At 41.2% G+C, this 25,548-nt stretch overlaps 1 protein-coding gene across 1 annotated transcript; it reads left to right on the top strand.

The window, feature by feature from the left end:
• The first annotated feature begins 9,708 nt into the window (after positions 1-9,708).
• Positions 9,709-24,292, top strand: chga (chromogranin A). The gene is made up of 9 exons (XM_080453254.1): positions 9,709-10,003; positions 11,125-11,174; positions 13,210-13,303; positions 16,631-16,699; positions 17,159-17,239; positions 18,471-18,773; positions 20,948-21,245; positions 21,793-21,970; positions 23,532-24,292. Exons 1-9 carry the CDS (start codon positions 9,958-9,960, stop codon positions 23,613-23,615), a joined length of 1,203 nt encoding a protein of 400 aa, XP_080309380.1. The 5' UTR covers positions 9,709-9,957; the 3' UTR covers positions 23,616-24,292.
• Positions 24,293-25,548: the final 1,256 nt, after the last annotated feature.

Raw genomic sequence — 25,548 nt, 5'->3', positions numbered from 1 at the left:
GGTGCGTTCCTCAAATTCTTGTATGAATTTGTGGGCTCCTTCGAATATGTTTGGGATTTTTGATAGCAGACTGTCCATGTCTCCAGCGGAAAATGGTGTGTAATCGAAACGCTCTCCTCTGATTATCACTGGTCCCATCATCTGGCTCCCTTGTGTGTCTGGTTGTACCGTCGCTGTTTTTTGGGTGATGTTATCTCTCTTTTCCATCCTTCCTGATATTTCCATTGTTGCTATTGGTGTGATGAATGGTGGTTGCTGGTCTCCTTGGTTTGGTTCATTGAGGCTGACATCTGTGCTGCTCTCTAACACAAAAACTGTCCCTCTGTGGTCTTCCGTACCTTGGCTTCTGGACTCCCTTTGATACTGCTCCTCCCCTGGGGCTCTGGGCTTCCCTTGATGCTGTTTCTCAAACTGTCTGAATTTTTGGAGTGCTGTCCTCATATTGTCATGGTGGTTTTCTCTTTGTGGTGATGTCATGTCTCTGCCCTCTTGATGGTGTTTTCTGGCCGCACCCCCTCTGTTGTGTTCTAGTGACATCCTCTCCATCTTCTTCCGACCGGTATCCTCATCTTCGGCTCCTTCTGCTTGTCTGAGTTTCTCCATCACAGTCTGTTCATATCCTCCTTGCTTCTTTTTCTTTGGGCTTGTATCTGTGTCTGGATACAGCGTGCCTGATCTCAGTGTTCTTCTTGATGGAGCCTTTGATTCTTCATCCTCCCTCTCATATTCATAGTTTCCGCACATTGTGATTTTCTCAAAGACTGGAGCTTGAACGTGATATTCCGGTGGTGCGCTTGCATTTTCCTTCATGGCCGTTCTTCTGCACGCTAGGAGATTGTCAGCAAGCTCCTGTCCTTTCTTCTGGTACATTTTAAGGATTGCAAGTTCTTTCACCCTCTTCTCTTCTCTTTTCTTCCCGTTCTTTTCCTTCTTGTGATTTCTGATTAATGTGTGCATTTGTTTGCACACATTGATGTCAAATGTGCCCTCTGGTGGCCAGATTGTGGCCTTTTCTTTTGTTCTCTTCGCCCATTTGTTATTAGTCTCCTGCAGTACTTTTCCCAACATTGGGTATTCTTCTGTCAGTATTGCCTGAGCCGTTCTCTGGACCCCTGGCCCATCTTCTTTGCCTTTAATCACGGAAACATTCTTCTTGTTCTCCAAACTTGTTTTCTTCTTTGTCTTTAATGACAATGCTAGCTTCTTTGTCTCTGGTTGCTTGTCCATTCTTTTTCCTGGCGGCCGCCTTGAGTTTTGTCGACAGGCGAAGCCCGAGATTGGTCCGGTCCTCCTCTTGTGAGCCCTCTTCCTCTTCCTCTTGTTTCTGTTGCAGGCCTCAGAGTTGTCTGTTCTTTAGCTGTAGTGGGAGTTATAGTTGTCTGTTCTTTAGCTGTAGTGGGAATTGTTCTTTAGCTGTAGTGGGAATTGTTCTTTAGCTGTAGTGGGAATTATAGTTGTCTGTTCTTTAGCTGTACTTTCTCTTGAACTTCTGTGGACTTCAGTGATCACAATGTCATTATTCTTGTTCCCTCATTCACAATGTCATTATTCTTGTTCCCTCCTTATCCTTATGATTTACTCTCTCAAAATATTGCTGATAAAAATAAAATGAGACAAAATTAAAATAAAATAAAATTCAAAAAGAGAAAAAATCGTGAATACGTAAAGCCGACCTTTAATTAGTTGCATGATTAGTTCATAAAACCATCCAAATTTCGATGGCAGTGACTGTATGTGAACACTCGTTCTCAATTCACAAAACCGGGGTTACGGAAGTAACCTTTAAATCATCATTCTTTTTAAAACCATCTAAAAAAATGTTATGGCAGTGGCTGTATGTGAACGCTCGTTCTTTATTCACAACCCCTGGTTACGGAAGTAACCTTTAATTCATTAATTCTCTCTAAAACCATCCAAATTTCGATGGCAGTGGTTGTATGTGAACACTCGTTCTTAATTCATAAACCATGGTTACGGAAGTAACCTTTAATTCATTAATTCTCTCTAAAACCATCCAAATTTCGATGGTAGTGACTGTATGTGAACACTCGTTCTTAATTCATAAACCATGGTTACGGAAGTAACCTTTAATTCATTAATTGTCTCTAAAACCATCCAAATTTCGATGGCAGTGACTGTATGTGAACACTGGTTCTTAATTCATAAACCATGGTTACGGAAGTAACCTTTAATTCATTAATTCTCTCTAAAACCATCCAAATTTCGATGGTAGTGACTGTATGTGAACACTCGTTCTTAATTCATAAACCATGGTTACGGAAGTAACCTTTAATTCATTAATTCTCTCTAAAACCATCCAAATTTCGATGGTAGTGACTGTATGTCTCTCTCTCTTTGTGTGTCTTAACTCTTTGACTGCCAGAGTCGTTGACTGCCAGAGTATTTTCATTTGACTCCCTCAGTGGTTTTTTCTCTAGAGCCTCCAGTCCGCCTCTAGAGAGCAGCACATGATAGCTTAATGAGCTGTCATGTCAGCTCGCACCCCACACACACAGTCAAACAGTGAATACATTACAACTGATGTGACTGTTTTTTTTTTTTTTTTTTTTTTTTTTTTTTTCCTGGACGAAAATGACCAGGGATAAAAATCAAAAACCGGAAACGGAACCCAGGTCATGAAATCGGATGCAGGTGTGGTTGAAGCAAGTGGAACTCGAAAATAAGATTGAAATAACTTAACATTATAGCGCAATCAGAGATTAAACAATGAACGCGCGTCCAACGCGTATAAAGCGTCGACGCGTTTTCGAGTCAATGACGTTTATAGAGTCTTTCTCTCTCTGTGTGTCTCTCTCTCTCTCTCTCTCTGTGTGTCTCTCTCTCTCTCTTACTGTACCTACAGTAATTATGGACCTCTCTCTTACTGTACCTACAGTACACTATGGACCTCTCTCTTACTGTACCTACAGTAATTATGGACCTCTCTCTTACTGTACCTACAGTAACTATGGACCTCTCTCTTACTGTACCTACAGTAATCATGGACCTCTCTCTTACTGTACCTACAGTAACTATGGACCTCTCTCTTACTGTACCTACAGTAATTATGGACCTCTCTCTTACTGTACCTACAGTAACTATGGACCTCTCTCTCTCTCTCTTACTGTACCTACAGTACACTATGGACCTCTCTCTCACTGTACCTACAGTACCCTATGGACCTCTCTCTTACTGTACCTACAGTAATTATGGACCTCTCTCTTACTGTACCTACAGTAACTATGGACCTCTCTCTTACTGTACCTACAGTAACTATGGACCTCTCTCTTACTGTACCTACAGTAATTATGGACCTCTCTCTTACTGTACCTACAGTAATTATGGACCTCTCTCTCTCTCTCTTACTGTACCTACAGTAATTATGGACCTCTCTCTCTCTCCCTCTTATTATCTCTTTGTATATCTCTTTGTATATCTCAGAGTATCTCTGTATATCTCTGTATATCTCTGTATCTCTGTATCTCTGTATCTCTCTGTATCTCTCTGTATCTCTCTCTGTATATCTCTGTATATCTCTGTATATCTCTGTATATCTCTGTATCTCTGTATCTCTCTGTATCTCTCTGTATCTCTTTGTCTCTCTCAGAGTATCTCTGTATATCTCTGTATATCTCTGTATCTCTGTATCTCTTTGTATCTCTCAGAGTATCTCTGTATATCTCTGTATATCTCTGTATATCTCTGTATATCTCTGTATCTCTATATCTCTCTGTATCTCTCTGTATCTCTTTGTCTCTCTCAGAGTATCTCTGTATATCTCTGTATATCTCTGTATCTCTGTATCTCTTTGTATCTCTCAGAGTATCTCTGTATATCTCTGTATATCTCTGTATCTCTCTGTATCTCTGTATATCTCTGTATATCTCTTTGTATCTCTCTGTATCTCTCTGTATATCTCTGTATATCTCTGTATCTCTGTATCTCTTTGTATCTCTCAGAGTATCTCTGTATATCTCTGTATATCTCTGTATATCTCTGTATCTCTGTATCTCTCAGAGTATCTCTGTATATCTCTGTATATCTCTGTATCTCTGTATCTCTGTATCTCTCTGTATCTCTCTGTCTCTCTCAGAGTATCTCTGTATATCTCTGTATATCTCTGTATCTCTGTATCTCTGTATCTCTCAGAGTATCTCTGTATATCTCTGTATATCTCTGTATCTCTGTATCTCTGTATCTCTGTATCTCTCTGTCTCTCTCAGAGTATCTCTGTATATCTCTGTATATCTCTGTATCTCTGTATCTCTGTATCTCTCAGAGTATCTCTCTGTCTCTCTCAGAGTATCTCTGTATATCTCTGTATATCTCTGTATATCTCTGTATCTCTCTGTATCTCTGTATATCTCTGTATATCTCTTTGTATCTCTCTGTATCTCTCTGTATATCTCTGTATATCTCTGTATCTCTGTATCTCTTTGTATCTCTCAGAGTATCTCTGTATATCTCTGTATATCTCTGTATATCTCTGTATCTCTGTATCTCTGTATCTCTCAGAGTATCTCTGTATATCTCTGTATATCTCTGTATCTCTGTATCTCTGTATCTCTCTGTATCTCTCTGTCTCTCTCAGAGTATCTCTGTATATCTCTGTATATCTCTGTATCTCTGTATCTCTTTGTATCTCTTTATATGGGATCACCATTCATAACACAACGTTACTACACTTTCACACACAACGTTAAAACACACCGTCACCTGTTTTGTCTTCCCTTAGTCTCTCTTCTATCGCCCCTAGTCAGCCTCTCTGCTGACTGCCTCTCCTTCTGTAGGGGTTATAACATTTACAACACACATTAATACACTTTTAAACCACAACGTCAACCACACCGTCACCCGTCTCTCTTTACATCACAAAGGTTCCTTATATATCACAAAGGTTCCTTAGCAGCGTTGTGATATATTCTTTTGAGGTAGCTGTATTGATAAATGTTCTTGTATAAATTGTTTATGGAACCAATGTGGTTGCTTGTGTGTTGTGGGTGTGTGTATATGTGTGTGTGTGTATGTGTGTGTGTGTGTGTGTGTGTGTGTGTGTTACAGTAGTTATGCGTGTGTGTGTGTGTGTGTGTGTGTGTGTGTGTGTGTGTGTGTGTGTGTGTGTGTGTGTGTGTGTGTGTGTGTGTGTCTGTGCAAATACAGCAGCATTTGTGATATTTGAGGTAGACCTGAGGTAGATTTCAAAAAAGAAATATTCTTCTAGATTTTCAGAAACCCTTAAATCTAATACTTTACAAAGTTTTAAAATGTTCACGCAATCCACACATTATTTTAAACGTCAAACCGACCACTGCTTCACTATTCTATTCTGACCTGGTAAATAACACCAGGGGCCTACAGAGGCACAGAGATAGAGACGAGAGGCAGAGGAGGTTAGCACGGGTGGGGGCACCTCCTTAGCGCTGGATCCCCCTTCTATTCCCAGTGAAGCTCGCTCTCCCATTTTTCCTCTCTCTCTCTCTAAGCTCCAACCTAACTCGTATATCAAGTTTAGGTTGTCATCCAGGCTTCACAGAGAGAGAGCCACGAGAGGCAGAGAGGCCAGCACGGGTGGGGGCGCCTCCTTAACATTGGATCCCCCTTCTATTCACAGTGAAGCTGGCTCTCCCATTTTTCCTCTCTCTCTCTCTAAGCTCCAACCTAACTCGTATATCAAGTTTAGGTTGTCATCCAGGCTTCACAGAGAGAGAGCCACGAGAGGCAGAGAGGCCAGCACGGGTGGGGGCGCCTCCTTAACATTGGATCCCCCTTCTATTCACAGTGAAGCTGGCTCTCCCATTTTTCCTCTCTCTCTCTCTAAGCTCCAACCTAACTCGTATATCAAGTTTAGGTTGTCATCCAGGCTTGGGGACGCATAATTTGTTTATTTTAAATTACCGCGTTCAAATGTTCTAAACTGCATTTTTTTTTCATTTAATTAGTCCACTTTAAAACATGTTTTTTCATTTAATTATCCTCTCTTTGTGTTAGGTTATTTTTCTTTTTATTAGTACATTTATTGCATTTATTTAACCTTTTTCCGATCGATTTTCTGTATTCTCTTTTAAATCCACACTGCACGCCATCCAAATGAGTCTATTTCTATGCGTTCAAAATACTTCATTCACTCACTGTAAAATTGTCCTATTTAAGCCATCATGCGCTCTTTCAAATCCGCACTGCACGCCATCCAAATAACTCTATTTCTATGCATTCTAAATACTTCATTCACTCAGTGTAAAATTGTCCTATTTAAGCCATCATGCGCTCTTTCAAATCCGCACTGCACGCCATCCAAATAACTCTATTTCTATGCATTCTAAATACTTCATTCACTCAGTGTAAAATTGTCCTATTTAAGCCATCATGCACTCTTTCAAATCCGCACTGCACGCCATCCAAATAACTCTATTTCTATGCATTCTAAATACTTCATTCACTCAGTGTAAAATTGTCCTATTTAAGCCATCATGCGCTCTTTCAAATCCGCACTACACGCCATCCAAATAACTCTATTTCTATGCATTCTAAATACTTCATTCACTCAGTGTAAAATTGTCCTATTTAAGCCATCATGCGCTCATCAATCACGATCATCACACTCACCAATATTGCACCTAGTTATCTCAACCTGTGATTAAACCAGCCATGTACTCCACACACTTCCATTGCTCTCTTATTTCCACTGTCTAAATTCTCCAGGTTTGTCATGACTTTATGCGCTCTAATTAATTTGATTATACAGTATATATTATTATTATTATTATTATTTTATTCTCTGTGTAGCTACATTTACTCTATCTCCTTATATAAATACCTTGACTCTCAGCCTGTCGGCTGATTTATATAATTGCTTTCTACTCTTTAAATTTTCCTAAATTATCACATGTGAGCTCACCATTCATTTCTTTTTCTGTGTAACGTTACTGGTTCTCTTGGCCTTTTTACCTCTTTAATTATCTGAATACAGCTTAATCTCTTACGCAGCCTGATGGCTGTATTATTTTCAGACTTACAGACTGTCATTTTTATCTCTTCAGACTCTCTCTTAGTCTGTTCTTTTTTAAAGCTCTATATTGTAGCTTTTTCATGCGTCTGTAATTTTTCTCGTCAGACTCTCTTAGTCTGTTCTCTTTTAAAGCTCTATATTGTAGCTGTTCATGCGTCTGTTATCTCTTTAGACGTGTTCTCTCTGTGTTTTGTTTGTATAAATCTGCGCAATATCTCTGCACAGTTTACTGCAAACTCTTAAATTTATCTCTTTAACCGGTTTATCTCTCGACCTTGTTATCCAATTATGGGCAATTAAAATTTTGCTTTTGCCGTTTGCTTTGCAAGGCTCTTGAAGCTGAGCATTTTAGACATGCTTGTTATTGCTTGGTTAGTATTATTAAGCTTAATCGTGCATTCATTCACCTTCCAATCCGCTAATAACTACATTTATTTTTGGTACTATCCTCCCCACACAGATTCTTTTATTTATAGTTTCGCTGTTTTTTCCTCCTCCCCGCTCAGCGCCCCACAGCCCCGGGCCGGGACCCCCCCGTCTCCCCCCAGCGAGAGAACTCCACAAAAAGGCACTGAATCAATGGCTCGGTTTTATTACCTTTTCTCTGGTGGCCACCTTGAGTTCTGTCGACAGGCGAAGCGCGAGATTGGCCCGGTCCTCCGGCCGCTGCAGCTGCGCCGCGCGAGGCGTCGGTCAAAATTCACGAAACGCTTTATTAAACTCCCGATTTCGTGACGCCAATCTTTGTGGGTGTAGTACCTAGGGATCCTTAGTCTTCCCGGTGATGGATTGGTAGAATGAAACACTCTCAAACTTGAAGTTAGTTATATCAGCAGAAGAGGTTTATTACAGTAAGCATAGCAAGGCTTAAGCATTACAGCAAACGATGTTGCCTCTCTGGGCTCCCGAATATCTCTCTCCCCTTTTCCGTCTATCTTACTAATATATCTGGGCATCCTCCTCCTCATTACACAGTTAATTTCATTCTCTCATCATACAATTATTTGTTATCTCTCCACTGTGTCCCACATGGGACCACAGTGTCGAACACCACCTGTTGGTTGCTTGCTTAGTTGTCAAGTCATCTTGACATGACTCGTATCTTTTAACGAGTAATTGATCCTCCGTGTCGAGGCATTCCCCCTCCCTTATGTGTTCTTCTAGTTGTTTCTACGTTGTTCCTTATAGGCCTAAGGTTACTGGGCCACGAGCGCTCCTTGGTTGCCCCCTAATCAAGCGCCAACCAGCTGTGCTCAGCTGTGGACCTTGTTCGTCATACGCTGTCAGTAGGGATGCTCGCTGTCAGTAGAGAGATTCCTCTGCCTGATTTACCTCCCATTTTGGGCATATAGTATTCTTTTGGTTTACACCCACTTCTGGGCAGAGGAGTGGGCAGCTTATCTCGATTTACTGACAAATCAACTGGAACTGGAAATGGACTGGAACTGAAATGGAAGTCCACTTCTTCCAGTACCTTCTCTATTAATACAATTTAGTTAGCAGGCCAGGGTCATAGGTCACGACCTTCTGCCCCCACATTACCTTCACCATGCAGTTGTCCCTAATTGCTTTAACACTAATTGCTTAACACTTAAGCATGTTATAGCCTTCATAGGATGGTATCTGCTAAAAAAAATTTACCTCTAATGACATGATGCTCTGGGATGACAGTGGTTAAACATCACACTGAGGAAAATAATGTGTATCCTAAAAAACTCTTTCAATGCATTAGATCAGTGGTTCTCAAACCTTTTCATACCAAGGACCCCAAAATGTATATATATTTGGCCGCGGACCCCATCTGAAAATGTCTTGTGCTAGGGACCCCCAGAAGAGAAGATTTGTGTAAAAAAAATACAAAATAATGCAAAATTGTTTAAACACTGTCAAGATTTTAAAAATAGCAGATGTTTCTTTTTGTCTTTTTGTGCTTTTATTTTAGTTTATTTGCTTAAAAATAATTGTACACTGTGAAATTTCTCTGCAGAAAAGCAAATAAACGTCTTTGTTCAAAAAAATAAATAAATAGCAGATGTACAAGCTTGTTATACGCTGTGAGCTTGTAGATCTCCTATTTTTGAATAGCCAACATATTAAATATGGATAAAAGGTTTAAAATGTATATCCCTCAAGGACCCCTGGGGGTCCCCGGACCCCCAAAAATAGCAAGTGTACAAGCTTGCAGCACGGCACGAGGTGACTCGCTGTGAGCTTGTAGATCTGCTATTTTTGAATAGCCAACATATTAAATATGGATAAAGGGTTTAAAATGTATAGCCCTCAAGGACCCCACTTTGAGAACCAATGCATTAGATAACACCCATAAGAATAGCAGTAGTAGTAGTTCGTTATTTGCACTTATACAAGTAGGTGCAAATAAATAAATGATATAGGCTAAGTACTGTGCAATATAAATGCATATTGCAGTTGATGGTGCTGAGCCTTTACACGCCCCCAGAGCAAACCAGGTGTTATCACTAATCGCAATCCAGCCTATCCCTGCACGCTTCAAATCCTCTTGAGAGTGTGGAACACAATGGAACCAAATGGACCCGTAAGGCATTCTGTGTACACTCTCGGAGGTTAAAATGAACACTGACGATTTCAACAGCGTGACGACGATGATGTAATTTCCTCTGTTCAAGGCGTTCTGTATAAAAGTGGGATGCGGTGCTTGCAGTGATGCGTTCGTGTGGTGAGAGAGAGAGAGAGAGAGCCGTAGGACCATAGTGTCCATGCAGAGGGACGCTGCTCTCCACGAATAACGATCGAAAGGCGGCCAAGTTTTGTTCAGCAATGCGTCCATAAGAACCACCATCTGCAGCACTCGAAGGGGGCGAGATCAAACCTTCTGGAGAGGCGAACAAAAAAAAAACCAAAAACCAAAAAGGCTTTGCCCATTTTTTTCCATCTTGCTGGAGAGCTTGGTTGGATGTGTCTGATTTGCGAAGATGATCCTGAGAGGATTGTTGTTTTTAACAACAGTATCTAACTGCGGTAAGGAAATGGGCTCGACCCCCCTGCATTAGAAATGTCTTGTTCCAGGGACCCCCGCAGAAGAGAAGATTTGTGTACATTTGTCTACACTTTCAAGATTTTTGGCAAAATGTTCAAAAATAGCACATGTGACGTGCTGTGAGCTTGTAGATCTGCTATTTTAATAGCCAACATATAAGATATGGATAAAGGGTTTAAAATGTATTAACACATTTTTGCTGGGGACCCCCTGGAACCCCCTCAATTTATTTAAAGTTGAATGAGTAAAATGCAATATAACCTATAGCAATATATAATATAATAATATAATATATATAACCTATACATCCTATAGCAACTGTTTGTTGCTATAGGAATGTGTTACACTCTATATACTCTCATGGTGTCCTTCCTCGATTCAGCACCAAGGACAGCGGCAAGTAGCCTATTATGGAGCTGTGTGAGAGATGTCTGTCTGTCACTGGGAGCCTTGCAGTGTTAGAATGCAGGCAGTGGTGGAAAAAGTACTCAAATATTTTACTTTGTTAAAAGTACCAATACTGCAATGTAGAAATACAATACAAAATGTACTTGGGTAAAAGTACAAAAGTATTGGTATCAAAATGTACCTAAAGTATCAAAAGTAAAAGTACTCGTTATGCAGAATGTCCCGTTTCACAAGTTTTCAAATGTATAAAATTCATAAAAATCATTTAATAGCAGATCTGACACACATTGTGAGCTTGTACTGTAGATCGGCTATTTTCAAATGGAGTTTTCAAATAATTGTAGCGGAGTAAATGTACAATATTTTCCATTTGAAATGTAGGACTATAAGTAAAATAATTGAAAATTGGAAATACTCAAGTAAAGTTAAAATATGTCAAAATTGTACTTAAGTACAGTACTTGAGTACATGTAAAAGGCAAAAAAACACTCACCTGCAGCTTTAGCGCAGTCAGCAAGTCCTAATACCCTATTCAATGGTTCTTTTCAAGTTGTGAGTTAAATGATTTGTTAATAATTACAGTTTCATATAGTTTGTTGTATTATTGTTTGGTTTAATTTTGGATTCAGCTGTTAGGCCAAATAATAAAAATCTGTGTGACAATATTAACATCATGTTTTTCCTTATTTTCCAGTTCTGTCATTGCCTGTGACTTCAAGTCACCTGGAGAATGAAGACGTCAAAGTAAGCATCAATTATCTTTGTGTTATTATTACTGTATAGGCATGGTAGGCTTTGTCATAAAAAAAAACATTTGGTCTAACTTGCAGAAATCACATTTAATTATCATACATGTATTATATATGTGTGTGTGTGTGTGTGTGTGTGTGTGTGTGTGTGTGTGTGTGTGTGTGTGTGTGTGTGTGTGTGAGAGAATGAGTGCTTTCTTGATTATTGAATGCTTAGCAAAAAATACGATCTTGTATAAAAGCCAACTTCTCATCGTTCAACTAATTACTTCATCACCTTTCACTCTCAAAAGGCAAACTGGAGTTAGAAATATACACAAGCCAAGCAGTTTGTCCTGTATTATTTCTCACCAACTAGGGGCGAGTTCACTTTGACTTTGATCAATAAACCCCATTCCTAGGTCCAGGACAGCGGAGAGTCATGACCCTTTAGTTAGGACAGGGATCCGTTTCACTTCCCGAACGACCGATACGAGAAGATGCTGAACAGGATGAGAGAGGCTGTTGAAGACTATTATCAAAATGGATAGATTTTAGGTTGATACTGTAGATTGAAGATATACTGCAAGCTACAGGAGGACGATGAGAGAATAAGCGAGGAGAGGAGTGACAAGATGGAGATAAGGCACACAGTGTAACCAAGGAATGTTCAAAGACCCAAGAGAGAGAAGTAGAACACTGAGAAATAACGAGTACAAAATAATGAGGCCTTTGAGTGAGTCACTGGGCACTGAAAGCACAACGGTTCGGTACCTCGACTTATTCTGCCAGGCGTTCGATCTCGTTCTGTCTTTGGGCTGGGAGTCACATCTTGTGATAGTGTGTTAGCAGTGGAGATTCAACATGAAAACCATGTGTATGTGTTATAGCAGCGGGTTACCAATGCCTTTTCTGGATCAGAGCCCACTTGAAAATCATAAAAGCGTTCACGGCCCGCCCATCTGACCACTTAACATGTATTAAGTGGTCAGATGGATGGGCCAGGTTTATTTTAACCCATTGAGACCTGAAGCCGATTCTACATGTCTCCTAAATCTCAACAGTATTCTGAAAAACCTATGTTTCTATATCAGTGGTGCTCAATCTTTTTCATGTCAAGGACCCCCAAAATTATATGTATTTGGCCGCGGACCCCCATCAAAATATCTTGTTCCAGGGACCCCCAGAAGCAAAGATTTGAGTTAAAAATGTTCGCTTTAAAAATATATATATTCAAAGATTTGCACACATTTTCACGATTTTTCAAAAATAGCAGATCTACAAGCTCGTAGCGCGGCACTCGGTGCCGCGCTATGAGCTTGTATATCTGCTATTTTTGAATAGCCTAAAGTGTAAAATAATGCTTTTAAGCTCAAATCTAAAAATGACACAGTTCCAGGTCTTAATGGGTTAATGATCAATCATTAAACACATTTTTGAAGTTTTAAAATGACAATTGCATGTCATATTTTTTTTAATATTACCATTTAAAAAAACAATTATTTGAGGGCCCACTTACAATACCCGCACGGCTCACCAGTGGGCCCCGGCCGACAGGTTGGGAATTGCTGTGTTATAGGTGTCGTACAGACACATGAAGAGCAAGGAGAGTGCTATAAATGCCCCCCACTGAGCATTAGAACACTCCTTAATGCCTCATATATATTCCGAGCCTAAAATATAGCCGAGCTTGTAGATCTGCTACAGTATTTTCGGTGCCTCATTATACCAAGTATAATGAGTTTCTGGATTTGAGACAAACGGCATCACAGTATGCTGCATTTAATAGCGCTATAGCTGGAAACCTGTACAGAAGACAAAACAATAATAAAAATCTATGAAATAATTGAAAAGAACAATTGGGCATCGACGTGTTATGATCATATGACCTATGTTCGGTTGCTGCCTCGGGACCGATGTTCCTTGTTAGTCATTTGCCCTCGCTTTCCTGTCTGTCTACTATCTGAATAGAGCATAAAGGCAATAGCTAATACAAAATAATAACTAGTAACCCAGTAGCTAACAGTCCTGTGTTCTTTCTGTCTTCCCAGGTGATGAAATGTATAGTGGAGGCTTTGGCTGATGTGTTGTCAAGACCACACCCCTTGCCTGTCAGTCAGGAGTGCCTGGTTATACTGAGAACAGGTAAGACCTTAGCACTAGGGAATGAATCCCAGCTTTAGACCTATAACCTTCCACCAGAAAAATCAATTCCACATCCTCCTCCACCCACCATGTTGTTTAGAAAATAGATCAATTCCTTCTTTTGGACACCAACGCACTTGTTTGATGCTTTGGTTCCAGTCTTACTTACTGTACTTCACAAGAGAGTGTTAATCTGATGGACATTTCAGCCATGTTGTGACCATGATTTAAAAAGCCACCGTATGTTTCATACATAATCCCCCATTGCAGAGTGCCATAGCCATTTTATAATGGAGTCAGATATGGTTGATGTGTAATGATTGAGCAAAAGGCTGCAAATAATCTGCAGTAATCTCAAGTGATGAAGATTTAATTCCACTCCTTTTCCATGTCCACACAGGAAAATCCTCAGTGTTGATTTATAAATGTATATCTGAGAGTGTTCAAATGTAAGCAAGTCGGAGAGGCTTGTCTGTATCAGCAGAGAACGCAGGTGTCTATCCCCTTTTCAATGCACTAGACCCCGTGGGAGATGGATTGCCGAGGTGGAGCACTTACTGTACCATTACCATTACCACCTACTCCCAGTACTTACTGAACGACTTAGTTACCTAAGCCGTGCTGCTCATACACTGATTTGACGGTATACCCGGGATCGAACCCAGAACCTCGCAGCCCTAAAGGCGAGTTGCGCCATCGACTGAGCTACCCGGACACAAATGTAACCAAGTGGCTGCACTCTCAGATATAAATGAACACTGAGGATTTTACTGTGCTTGTGCGTCTGTGAGGACTCAGCTGTCGCTGTGCTGGGGTTGAAAGCACCTTGAGGCTGTATAGTGAGTGCTTGGCTGCTATAAGTCAGAATAAACGAGAATAAGTGCAGCGCCGTTACTGTCAATATCGTTCTGCTGCAACAGTACTTTAAGACATGCAGTTATGGAGCTCTTTGGGTATTGAATCCACAATGGCAGCACGGCTCTCTATTGGAACCAATATATCGTTGCTGTCGGGTAGAGACCTTCTTTTTCCAAAACTGTTACTTTTCAGGAAATGGAAAAGACAACCTGTGTTCCAATGGATTATCATTTAGTAAAGCTATTGTTAATAATTTTCATTGATTCAGTATTTTTTAAACCCACAGACAGACTTTCCGAATTGTTTAATTATAGTGAAAATAGCAGATCTGTAAGCTCACAACGTGTTGCGAGCTTTACATCGGCTATTTCTGCTACTTTTATGCGTCACTTTTAATCCGTCAATTTATGAAAAAAGCAAAGAAACTAAAAGTTGAAAAATGGAGATACGAGATTTCCGCCCGACAGCAACGATTTGCTCTCATTGTCTTTAGGAATGAATTTATGGCGCTCACACCATCATGTTGTGAATCACTTAAAGCTTGCTGGATATAAGAGTCCCCTGCAGAGAGGTGCGTAAGGTCACTATAGGACTCAAACCACCGGACCTATTCAATTACGGTGCCATTGTGTTACCGTGCCGGGATGCTGTCCTCGTTGGAAAAGGAAAAATCAATTGTAGCATTACTCACACAGCTATTGTTACCGAACCAGTGCTGTGATGGGGTAACTGAACACCACAATAGGAAAGGAAAGAGAGGTAGACGCAGTGAGAGTCAAAGACAAAGACAGGATGTGAATGGGTGATAATGAAATAGTGGATAGGGTGAGAGAGAGAGAGAGAGAGAGAGAGAGAGAGAGAGAGAGAGACAGACACACACACACAGAGAAAGTGAATGTGAATGTTAAATGGTGCATTTATATAGCACCTTTATCCAAAGCACTTTACAATGTGCATTACATTCACACACCGACGGCTGAAGCAACCATGCAAGGCACCAACCTTGCAGTTATAGGGGCTCAGTGGCTCAAGGACACTTCCACATTAAGCCAGGAGAGAGCCGGGAATCTAACCGGGAACCTAACCCCTGAACCAGAGAGAGAGAGAGAGAGAGACACAGACAGACAGACAGACAGACAGACAGACAGACAGACAGACAGACAGACAAAACAAGTATCCACGGAGAATGACCTTGGACTTAAACCATTTAAAGGAATAGTTCACCCCAAAAATTACTTATTTTCTATGAATTACACACCCCATGACGCCTTGAATTCATAGAGATTTTTTTAGTTTGTCGCATTCCTAGCCAATAATTTTATGACCGGCGGAGTTCTCAATGGAGACTCCGCCGAGACTCCACCTTATTGGCTTAGGAATGCGACAAAAAACAAAAATGGGGTGTGTAATTGATTAAAAAAAAAAGTAATGTTTTGGGTGAACTTCTCCTTTAAACCCTCTAGACCAGGGGTCTTCAACCTTTTCAGCCCAAGGACCCCCTAACTGAGAGAGGGATAAAGCAGGGACCCCCACTATATATTACATAAAATTGTGTTGCAGATTAAAGCTTTTCCTAGATGTTGGATTCATGTTAATGTGTATTTTTAGACATTTAACGACTTAAACCGCCAATACTTAGTGAACTTTCACTCTGTACTTGGTCTGCTCTTTTTTCCCCTCTTAGCCGAAAGTGGCCGATCTACAAGCTCACAACGCATTGCGCTGCGAGGCGTTGTGAGTTTGTAGATCGGCCATTTTCGGCTAAAGTTGTCCTTAGAATAGGGATGCTAGGGTTCTAGTGGTTAATGCAAAAAACAATGATGCTATCACACAGAGATTTGGCGGACCCCTTGTAGCAACTCTGAGGACCCCCTAAGGGTCCCGGACCCCCCCTGTTGAAGACCCCTGCTCTAGACTTAATAAATTGGACCTGCATGAGTTGGCTCTGTACTTAAACCGCTTCCCCCCCCTCTACACCAAATGTCTTCGTCAAAAATAGCCGATCTAAAAGCCCACAACGCGTTTGCGACACGTTGTGGGCTTGTATCTGGTATTTTTGGCTAATACCACCCCCCCCCAGTTCAAGTGGTTAGAATGCTGTGCTGCAGATGTATGTGGCTCTCTTTGTGGGTCAGCAGAAAGCCTGGGTGCTGCTGTAACTCACCGGAGGTGTCTCCTCTGGGCCAATAGTGATTAATTGTGCCTTTGCTTTGAAGGCAGTAAATTTCAGGGCAATTAACTCTTGACGGAGAGAGCGAGCAGAGTGCTGAGTCCTGTGAACAGGGCGCTGGAAGTGAGACAACATGCACCTGTGTGCGTTGGCTCTTTGTGTCATCACATTATTTTGGGGGCGGGCCCGGCTGCTTAACAAGTTGTTTGCATTTTCCGTTCAATTGACACCGTTGAATGATTAACAAATCCACGTGTGCCTTTTACAGTATGTTGTGCGTTTTGTGTGTTCTGCTGCAGATGACAGGCTTGTTTCTATCCTTCGTCACCATAACTTTCTGAAGGAACTGCAGGACATCGCTGTTCTGGGTGAGTCACAGATCTCAATAGCCTGGAGAGAGGATATTTGTGCACTGGACATATTAATGCAGTTCATGGCCATCTTTTTCTGTTACCTTCAAGTCTATGGGCTTTAATATAAATGTGCTGAAATTATTGTGATACTGTCCCTATTTTGGGCATGTCATAGGCAACAAAAGTTTTAAAAAATAGCAAAAAATAGCACATCTAAAAGCTCACAACATGTTGCATCACGACACGTTGTGAGCTTGTGGATGTGCCATTTTCTATATTTGTTAAATAGGGCTTACACTACAGTAAGTGTTTAAAATGTTCTTAATTTCCCTGGGGCCCCCCTCAATGACCTCTGGACTCCCTCTGAGTACCGCTGTGTAGTGTACTAGTGTTACAATGTACCGGTTACATAAAAACAGCAATAAGCATTGTAACTGAACCACTTGACTTGAACTTCAATCCATCTTCCCCCAGGCGAGAGAGCTCAGCTGCAAGGTGACATCATTGCATCTGATCATGTGACTTCAGCTCCCCAGAGTGCAGATGACGTGCCTGGTGAGTTACCTGGATGATTCATGGAAAGAACCGCTGTGCCAGGGAGCTTGATTTTGACTTGACGTTCAATTGAGGTGTTTCCACTTGAAAATCTGTTATTTTTGGCAAGCGAATGCACCTTTACTTCAAATCAGGCAGCAGCAGCCTTTGTGAAGGCTGAATCTATCATTGTTTGGTTTGGAGACCAAAAGCGTCACTTATTAATTAATGAATAAACATTTTATTATTATTATGAGTATGTTAATACAATATTACTTACTTACACACACAATTGGGGTGGTTGTATTTTGTCTCCCCGCTCTTCTATTGAGACATTTAGATCGTTTCAAAGGTCATGTCTCACATAGACACAGGATCTGACACGAATTTTAACCTGAAGATCAAGATTCACTTTATCCCCTAAGCAAGCAGGCAGGCACTATTTTAGCTCAATGGTAAACATTTCAGCGCTTAAGCAAGAAACCAGGTTCAAATCCGGGGTAGAAGAGGAAAGTTACATAGTGCAGCTTTAACTGTTTATATTAATATTTATGACAGCAATTCACCAAATGTAGTGACTTTGGCTTTTGAGAGGAGATCTGCTTGGCACATTAAAAATGCATGAACTTCCATTGTGTCAGCAACGGGAGGCTGTCAGCCATTTTATGTGAGTGCCATTTTGGGACTCGTGGAATAAAATTTGTGAGGTGTATATATAGACCCTGGTGATTATGGCTTTGGACACAATCAGGCCGTGCGTTAGAACAATGGTTCCAAAACGTCCATAATAAAATAAATATATAGAATTGAACATTTTTCAACATATTTTGTTCCAGGGACCCCCAGAAGCATAGATTTGATTTACAAATGTTGTCTTTAATAAATATATATATTCAAAGATTTGCTCACATTTTCATGATTTTTCCAAAATAGCAGATCTACAACATCTACATGAGCTTGTATAGCTGCTATTTTTGAATAGCCCAAAGTATAAAATAATGGTCAAAGTGGTTCAAATCTAAAATGACAGATGCTTTCCCGGTCTTAATGGGTTAACGTACTGAACAATACAGATTGGAATCTTTTATTCAATAAAATAAGATTGTAAACATTTATATATCCAGCTTTATGGGACCCTTTCGATTGGCCCACTGTTCCGTTCTTTAAATTAAAAAACCTTCTCATAGCCCTCCTTGAAGAATAAACTACACCACCTCTGGTGAATTATGTTTCCACTCCTCCTTGCTTCCAGATCGATCCATGCTGGATGCGCTGGGCGGACCTGGGGAAAGATCAATCCTGACCCAGAAGAAAAGGACGGGAACAGCGAGTGAGGAGGAAGGGGGCCCGCTTGATAAAGAGTCACAGGAGCGCAACGAGATAGACGGAAAGAGCCAAGAAAAGAGGGGGAAAGACGAGAGGCCGGATAATCACGTATCTGACCCCATAAACCAATGGAGCGAGAGCGGAGAGGAAAAGAGGGACGAGAGAGAGGAAGGGGAGGAGGAAGATGGAGAAGAGAAGCGGGCCACCTCAGTGGAAGAAAATAGCAACGGTGAGCCGTCAGCTTCAATATAATATCGTATGTCAGTTCTCAGTTCTCAAACTTTTTAATTTGAAGGACCCCCACGTTGGTATGCATTAGGCCACGGATTGATTGATTGATTGATTGAATACTTTATTAGTCAGAAATGTAAACAGCACGTGGTGCAGTAAGACATTAAGACTAAAAGGATAACACAAAAAAGTCCTGGGGACTTGTTTCCATTGTGGTCCTATGTATTCAATTCATCAACATAGCATAAAAAATTTACACAATAATACATGTACACAATAAATGTACACAATAATACTAATAAAATAATAATGTCATCAACAAATGCAAACACTATTGTACAAAGGAGACCCCCAAAACTCTCAGAGTTACAGACCTGTACAGGTCTGTTTCATTCATAACTATGAATCATTTAGCTGGGGACCCCCTGGAACCCCCCCGAGGACCCATGGGGGTCCCCGCCGCTCCCCGGACGCCACTTTGAGAACCACTGTCCTGTGTATATTTTGTTTTGTAACTCTTTTCAACAGTTTAAACCCACTTTCATCTCGGCGTCCCTATTTTGGGGATGTACGTCACCATTGGGGAAAATGCGATGTGACGCGCTGAGAGCTTATAGATTGTCTTCACTATTCGTTGCACGTCAAAGTATACAGTAGGGTTTAAATGGTTAAAAAAAACAAGTATTTGGGACCAAAGTTTATTTTGGCAGTGAGACTTAAAATGGAAGAGACAAGCAGGATGACAGCCGGAGATGATGGACAGCTTTCGTAGAGACGTGGAGTCAAATGTAGTCTGACGCGAGCAGCTTAAAGCGAGACAGCAATAATGAAAAGATAGAATGCACTTAACCAGAGAAGAAGAAGAATGTGAGGGAAGGGGAAAAAATCCTTTTAGTTAGACCCCACCCCCACCACCCCTCATCCCCCCCCAAGCGCCGCTGGGCCAAATGATTGATGGGATTGCCTCCATCTAGATGATGAATCCCCCGCCCCACACACATCCAATCCCCCCGCCCACCTCCCTCCCCTCATGGTGGAACGGTGCCAAGAGGAATGGCAGCATGACAGCACAGCCATGGAATTAAACAAAGTGTACAGTACGGAGAACGCCCCTGGAATTCCAATGAGTATAGCGTAGGGCCCGCCCTGCGCATTTGGCAGGGCCGTACCCACCACAGTGTTTGACATTGCGCGTACAGAGTGGTCTAACCCGTCTTTCGTTAACCCCAAACCATAGCAATATAGATGTTTTATTTATTTAGAGTAGCCAATTATTGTTACACCCTTTTTTCCAACCAATTAAGTTGTTTAATTGGCTTATTAATTAAGTCCTCCCCACACATTTCTGCGTTGCCACTTCTGTTGTACCCTATGGCTTACCTGCCTGTGAGGAGCGCCCGCGGGGATGACGTAGTGCCTCCGTCCCACACCTCCCGTTCAACTCCCCCGTGCCCGCTGACAGGCTCCGCCCCCTGCTTGTAGGAGTACGTGCGGTGACAAAGATCACCTTCCCTCCCCGATAAACACTCTGCCAAACAGGATGCACTGCGGTGGATTTGAACCACTAGATGCAGGTGGCGGACAGGTACTGTGGCCCTTGCGCCACCTGAGTGCCAAAGATTAGCAATGTTGACCCCTCAACAAATAGCAGAAATAGCAGATCTACATGCTCGTTGTGAGCTTGAAGATATGATATTTTACCTAGTTTCCCCCCCCAAAAAAGAAGCAAACATTTAATTGCCCTAAGGGGGGAGGGGGGCTGGAAGTGGGTGAATGGGGGTCTTGTCTTGCATAACTCCAGAATGCATATATTATGAATCAGCCATTCGCAGATGGCCGCGCCAGAATCTTAATGTTATTACACTCGTGATTAATGTACTTGCATCCGAGCGTGTGACAGTGCAGTATTAGAGATAGCAGGGAGAATGCAGGCAGGCAAAAGCTACCGAGGGCAATGCTGCCAGCCGGCAAGAAACCGTTCATTATATGGAGTGGAATCTTGCTGATGGTAGAATATTCCAGAGGGAGACCGAGAGAAGTTGGGGAGCAATGGAGAGAGAGAGAGAGAGAGAGAGGGGGAGAGATAGAGGGGGGAGAGAGAGAGAGGGAATAAGTGACTGGATGAAAGAGACAGAGAGGCCGCATTCTTATTTTTTCCATTATTATTCCCAGGGCATGAATCCAACGAAAAGAGAGATACATCCGAAAGTAAGTCAGAGGAGAAGAAGTCTGCTGAAGAGGTAGATGAAGAAGAAGAAGAAAAAGGAGGAGGGGGGAAAGAAGAGGAGGTAGAGAAGAAGAGGTCCACGCTGTTCTCACATGCCAGCTCACAGGAGGAGGAAGAGGAGGAGGCTGACCGTAAGATGAAGGCGGAGGACGGGGACGGCTTGAAGAAGTGGACCAAGAGGACCAGGAAGCTGTCTGAGGCAGTTTCCGCCAAGAAGAGAGGAGACGAAACGGAAGTGGCACAGTAAGGCCTGCAACTAAACATTATTTTCTTCGTGATTATTCTATCCATTACTTTTTTGATTAATTGAATAATCTTTTTTTTTTTTTTTATCAATTTGTAATATTAAAAAATATATATATATCAATGAGTCAACATGAAAAAAAATCTAGTTGATTAAATAAAAAAATAATTGAGTAAATTACGTCTATTTTTTTTTGCAAAATATGTTTATTGCTTTTTTAGTAAACATACAAAATACAAACATATAAACAAATACATAATAAAACAATAAAACAGCTCAGACACAACATTCATAAAATGAATTGAAAAGTGTATGAAGACAAAGCAAGAACATGATCAAAGGAGACACCTCCCGGCCATCGACAGCCTCTTATCAAGGAAAGGAAAGACTTAGTTAGTCTATTTAACGGTGTTGCGTTTTGAGCTTGTACTCAAAAAGTAAATCAAAAAGTTGAATAAAATAAGAACTCAACTCAATCAATAAAACTGATGATGAATTTTTTTTTTTTAATCAATTAAATTGATTAGTTAATTTAACTGTTTGCAGCCAGCAGGAGGTGCCCCATCACTCCAAGGAGGTGATGGGAGGAAAGGAGGACAGGACAGAGGAGAGCAGGAGGAGTCCAGAGGTGAAGGAGCTGCAGATGATCGCCAGGAGGGCCCCAGATGACAGGAGAGGCAGGGAGGAGGAGGAGGAGGAGGGCAGCGCCAGCAGGAAGTCAGAGGTGGGTTCTGGTTCTGTTCATCGTTGTATCTCTCCAATGGCTACCGTGTTGTAACAGCTTAATTCAGGGGTCTTCAACGTTTTCCAGGTCAAGGACCCCCTAGCTGAGAGAGAGATGAAGCAGGGACCCCCTCTATATTGTATACAATTGCGTTTCAGATTAAACTAAAAAAAAATTACTTGGTCTGCTCTTTTTTCCCCTCTACACCTAAACCTCTTTGACAAAAATAGCCGATCTACAAGCACACAACGCCTCGCAGTTGTGAGCTTGTAGATTGGCTATTTTTGGCTAAAGTTCTCCTCAGAATAGGGATGCTAGGGTTCAAGTGGTTAATGTAAAAAAAGAAATCATATCACACCAAGATTTGGCGCCCCCCCTGCAGTATCTCTGAGGACCCCCTAGGGGTCCCGGACCCCCTGTTGAAGACCCCTGGCTTAATTAACCACTTAAACCCTATACCTAATTGACCGGGATCCCAAATTAAAAACTTTGAATCCCTATCTGTGTGGATCAGATCAGGATGTTAAGTGTTAAAGACATTCTTCGATCAATCTAAGTTACGTTTCTTATTATGTTTGCTGAGATGATTCACAGATCGTATATCAGTGATCCCATGCATGTTTTTTTTTGGTTTTGAACTAACCCAGAATTTAACTCTTGGGCCTTAAGAGATCTATACTTGGTCCCTTCCTTTAACCAAATCTCCTTGCCGACAATAGCTGATATACAAGCTTGTAGATCTGCTATTTTTGCTGAGTGTTGGCCTATTTTCACTGAATGTTGGTGAACCTACGCCTTGTGGCTCCTAAGTCAGAAGCCTTTTCTCCTGTTTCCGTAGCGTGTATATCACAGGGACCCCCAACCCAACCTATGATGCTGAGTGCTAATTAGGGAGGCATTGGGTACCATTTTTATAGTCTTTGGTATGACTTGGCCGGGGATTGAACCCAGGCCTCCCAGTCTCGGGCCGGACACTCTAACCACATTTTCGAATAGCTGATGCATAAAATGGTTGACACATTTGTACAGTGTGTAATTAATAGACATTTGTATTGACAAAAATGCATTATACATGATCATATGTACATATCTGTCAAAAGAATTAAACAAAAAAAATAGAGATTATTTCCATTGTGGTCCTTTGAGTGCAAATGTGTGTACAAACGGAGTGCTGTGCGTGTGGGGGGGGGGGGGGGGGGGGGGGTAGCAGAGACATACAGAATCAATAATAAATCCATTCATACAACTTCCAATGTACAAGTCAACTAGAATATACAAAAACACAACGTGGGTACAGTATAACTAACCTACAACTCTACTAATTGATAGTTATAATCAGTCCAGCTGCTATTCATCCAGCTCTTTATGGAGGACTTGAAGTTAACAATAGAGCTAATCTACATGAGTCACCAAACAGGGCCCTGGGTGGTGCATGTTTTTGTGGCATCAAGCACGCAAAGCAATCTTTGCGCAGCCTGCCAAAGCAACAAGAGGCTCACGATGCAAGAAACATTAGCAAAGATTATTCTTTTCATTTACTTTCCTCTCATTATGTCTGCAGGAGCCTGAGATAGAGAGTCTGGCAGCCATCGAGTCGGAGCTAGAAAGCGTTGCCCAGAAACTCCACGAGCTGCGGAGAGGCTGAGAACCGACTCCCACTCATCTGCTGCCTCCTCTCGCTGCCAGCTGCCTCCGTTTGCCACAGATAAGAGTGTGAATAGGAAAACAAGATTTTCATCCTTCACTACTTTTTCTTGAGGAAGCATTGCCACGCTGCAGCCTCCCTTGCAACACGCTGTTCTCCACATTCATGAGCAAAGCCACACTTCGCAGCTAGAAACACATTTGCATACAGACATGCACACTTCTGCACACAAGGCTCTTATGGAACTCAATTTCTTGGTCACTGAAAGACTACAACTTATTTTCCTTCCTTGTCTCTCTCTCTCTCTCTCTCTCTCTCTCTCTCTCTCTCTCTCTCTCTCTCTCTCTCTCTCTGTCTCTCTGTCTCTGTCACTCACTGTGCTTTAGCTTAACAACATACCTTCCCTGCTATTCAAATGATTTGAACACTACACACTGACTTATGTGAAAAGTAAAGGCAATTCCAACTGCATACAGTACCATGCTCATAAGGTAGGGTTGTATAGTAATTTAATGTATACATGTACAAAGCTAATTGATACTTTACAGGGAGCAATGGTTGATTATTAATGGCTATAATTGAATGTTATAAAGCCAATGCAATAATGGGACATTTTAATAGAAAAATGTAATCTAAAATGGGATTTATGTAAGAAAACTAATAAATTGGTAGGTTTATCTGAAGTTCTCTGTCTGTTGATTCCGATCACAACAACTGATTTACGTCTTTTTACTGTTGGTACCTTATTGCAGTGATGGGGCCTGGAAAATGTTTAGTCTGCATCCAAATCACCATCAAAATGATAAAAGGTTAAGTATTTTGTTCTCACTTGCTTCTTTACATGCCAGTGTGGTTCAAGTGATAAATCATGGGTTTATAAACTTAAGGTTGTCGGTTCTAATCTCAATCAGGACTCAATATAAAAGATTAAAACAACCATCAAACAAAATAACTAAACCTAAACGGCTATCAAATCAGTGATGTTATTCAATAAGTACTAAAGTAAGTACTAAAAGTCACTTTACTTAATATGAAAATGTGTTTAGCTCCTCCCTCTGGAGGTGGGGTTAGGGTTCAAACCTGTTAAAGAGGTGGTGCCATGTTTTTGCACTTTTTCAGTTTTTCATGTGTCTATGAGGTTGATAGAACTTCATTAAGCCCCCCGGTGGTGTTTTTATGGTGTTTTATGTCTTCTCTGACTATTTTGAGTTTCTTCCTGGAGGCTGAAACCTTGAGGGTAAAACGTGCCAATAGAGAAACAGCGCTTTAGTGACATCACAAAGCCATACCCTCCCCCTCATTATCATAACACAACAGGTGTGGGCATGAGGAGGAGGAGGGACTGGGACAGGTGGGTGGTCCTATGGTGGTGGAGGAGGTGCTAAGGTGAGAACCAGGTATACTTAATGAACTGGAGGCGTGTCCACATAAAAACAACATTTTAACACTTACTGTACACTTCTTTTTTTTTGAAAAAAATCCTTACATAATAATAATACCTTATGATCAGATTTTAGGGTTGAAAAATATCATGGCACCCCATCTTTAAGGAATGTTTTCGCACACCATCTAAACTCTAAAAGGTCATCTAAACTCTAAAATGTTAAATATTTGGTTCTCACATGCATCTTTTATGCCTTTGTGGTTCAAAGGAAAAGACAAGAGTTTATAAACCGAAGGTTTGGGGTTCTAATCTGCTAAGAAACATTTTCGCACTCCATCCAAACTCTAAAATGTCATCTAAACTCTAAAAGGTTAAGTATTTGGTTCTCACATTCATCTTCCATGCCTTTGTGGCTCAAAGGAAAAGACAATGGTTTATGAACTGGAGGATTGGAGTTCAAATCAGCTAAGGAACATTTTCTGCACTCTAAAATGTCATCTAAACTCTAAAAGGTTTAGTATTTAGTTCTCACGTGACTCTTCCATTAGC

The sequence above is a fragment of the Gymnoscopelus braueri genome (assembly GCF_963280865.1).
Source record: "Gymnoscopelus braueri genome assembly, chromosome: 16".
Classification (NCBI taxonomy): Eukaryota; Metazoa; Chordata; class Actinopteri; order Myctophiformes; family Myctophidae; genus Gymnoscopelus; species Gymnoscopelus braueri.
Note: the sequence above shows the minus strand (reverse complement) of the source record. Positions and strands in the feature narration are given on the sequence as shown.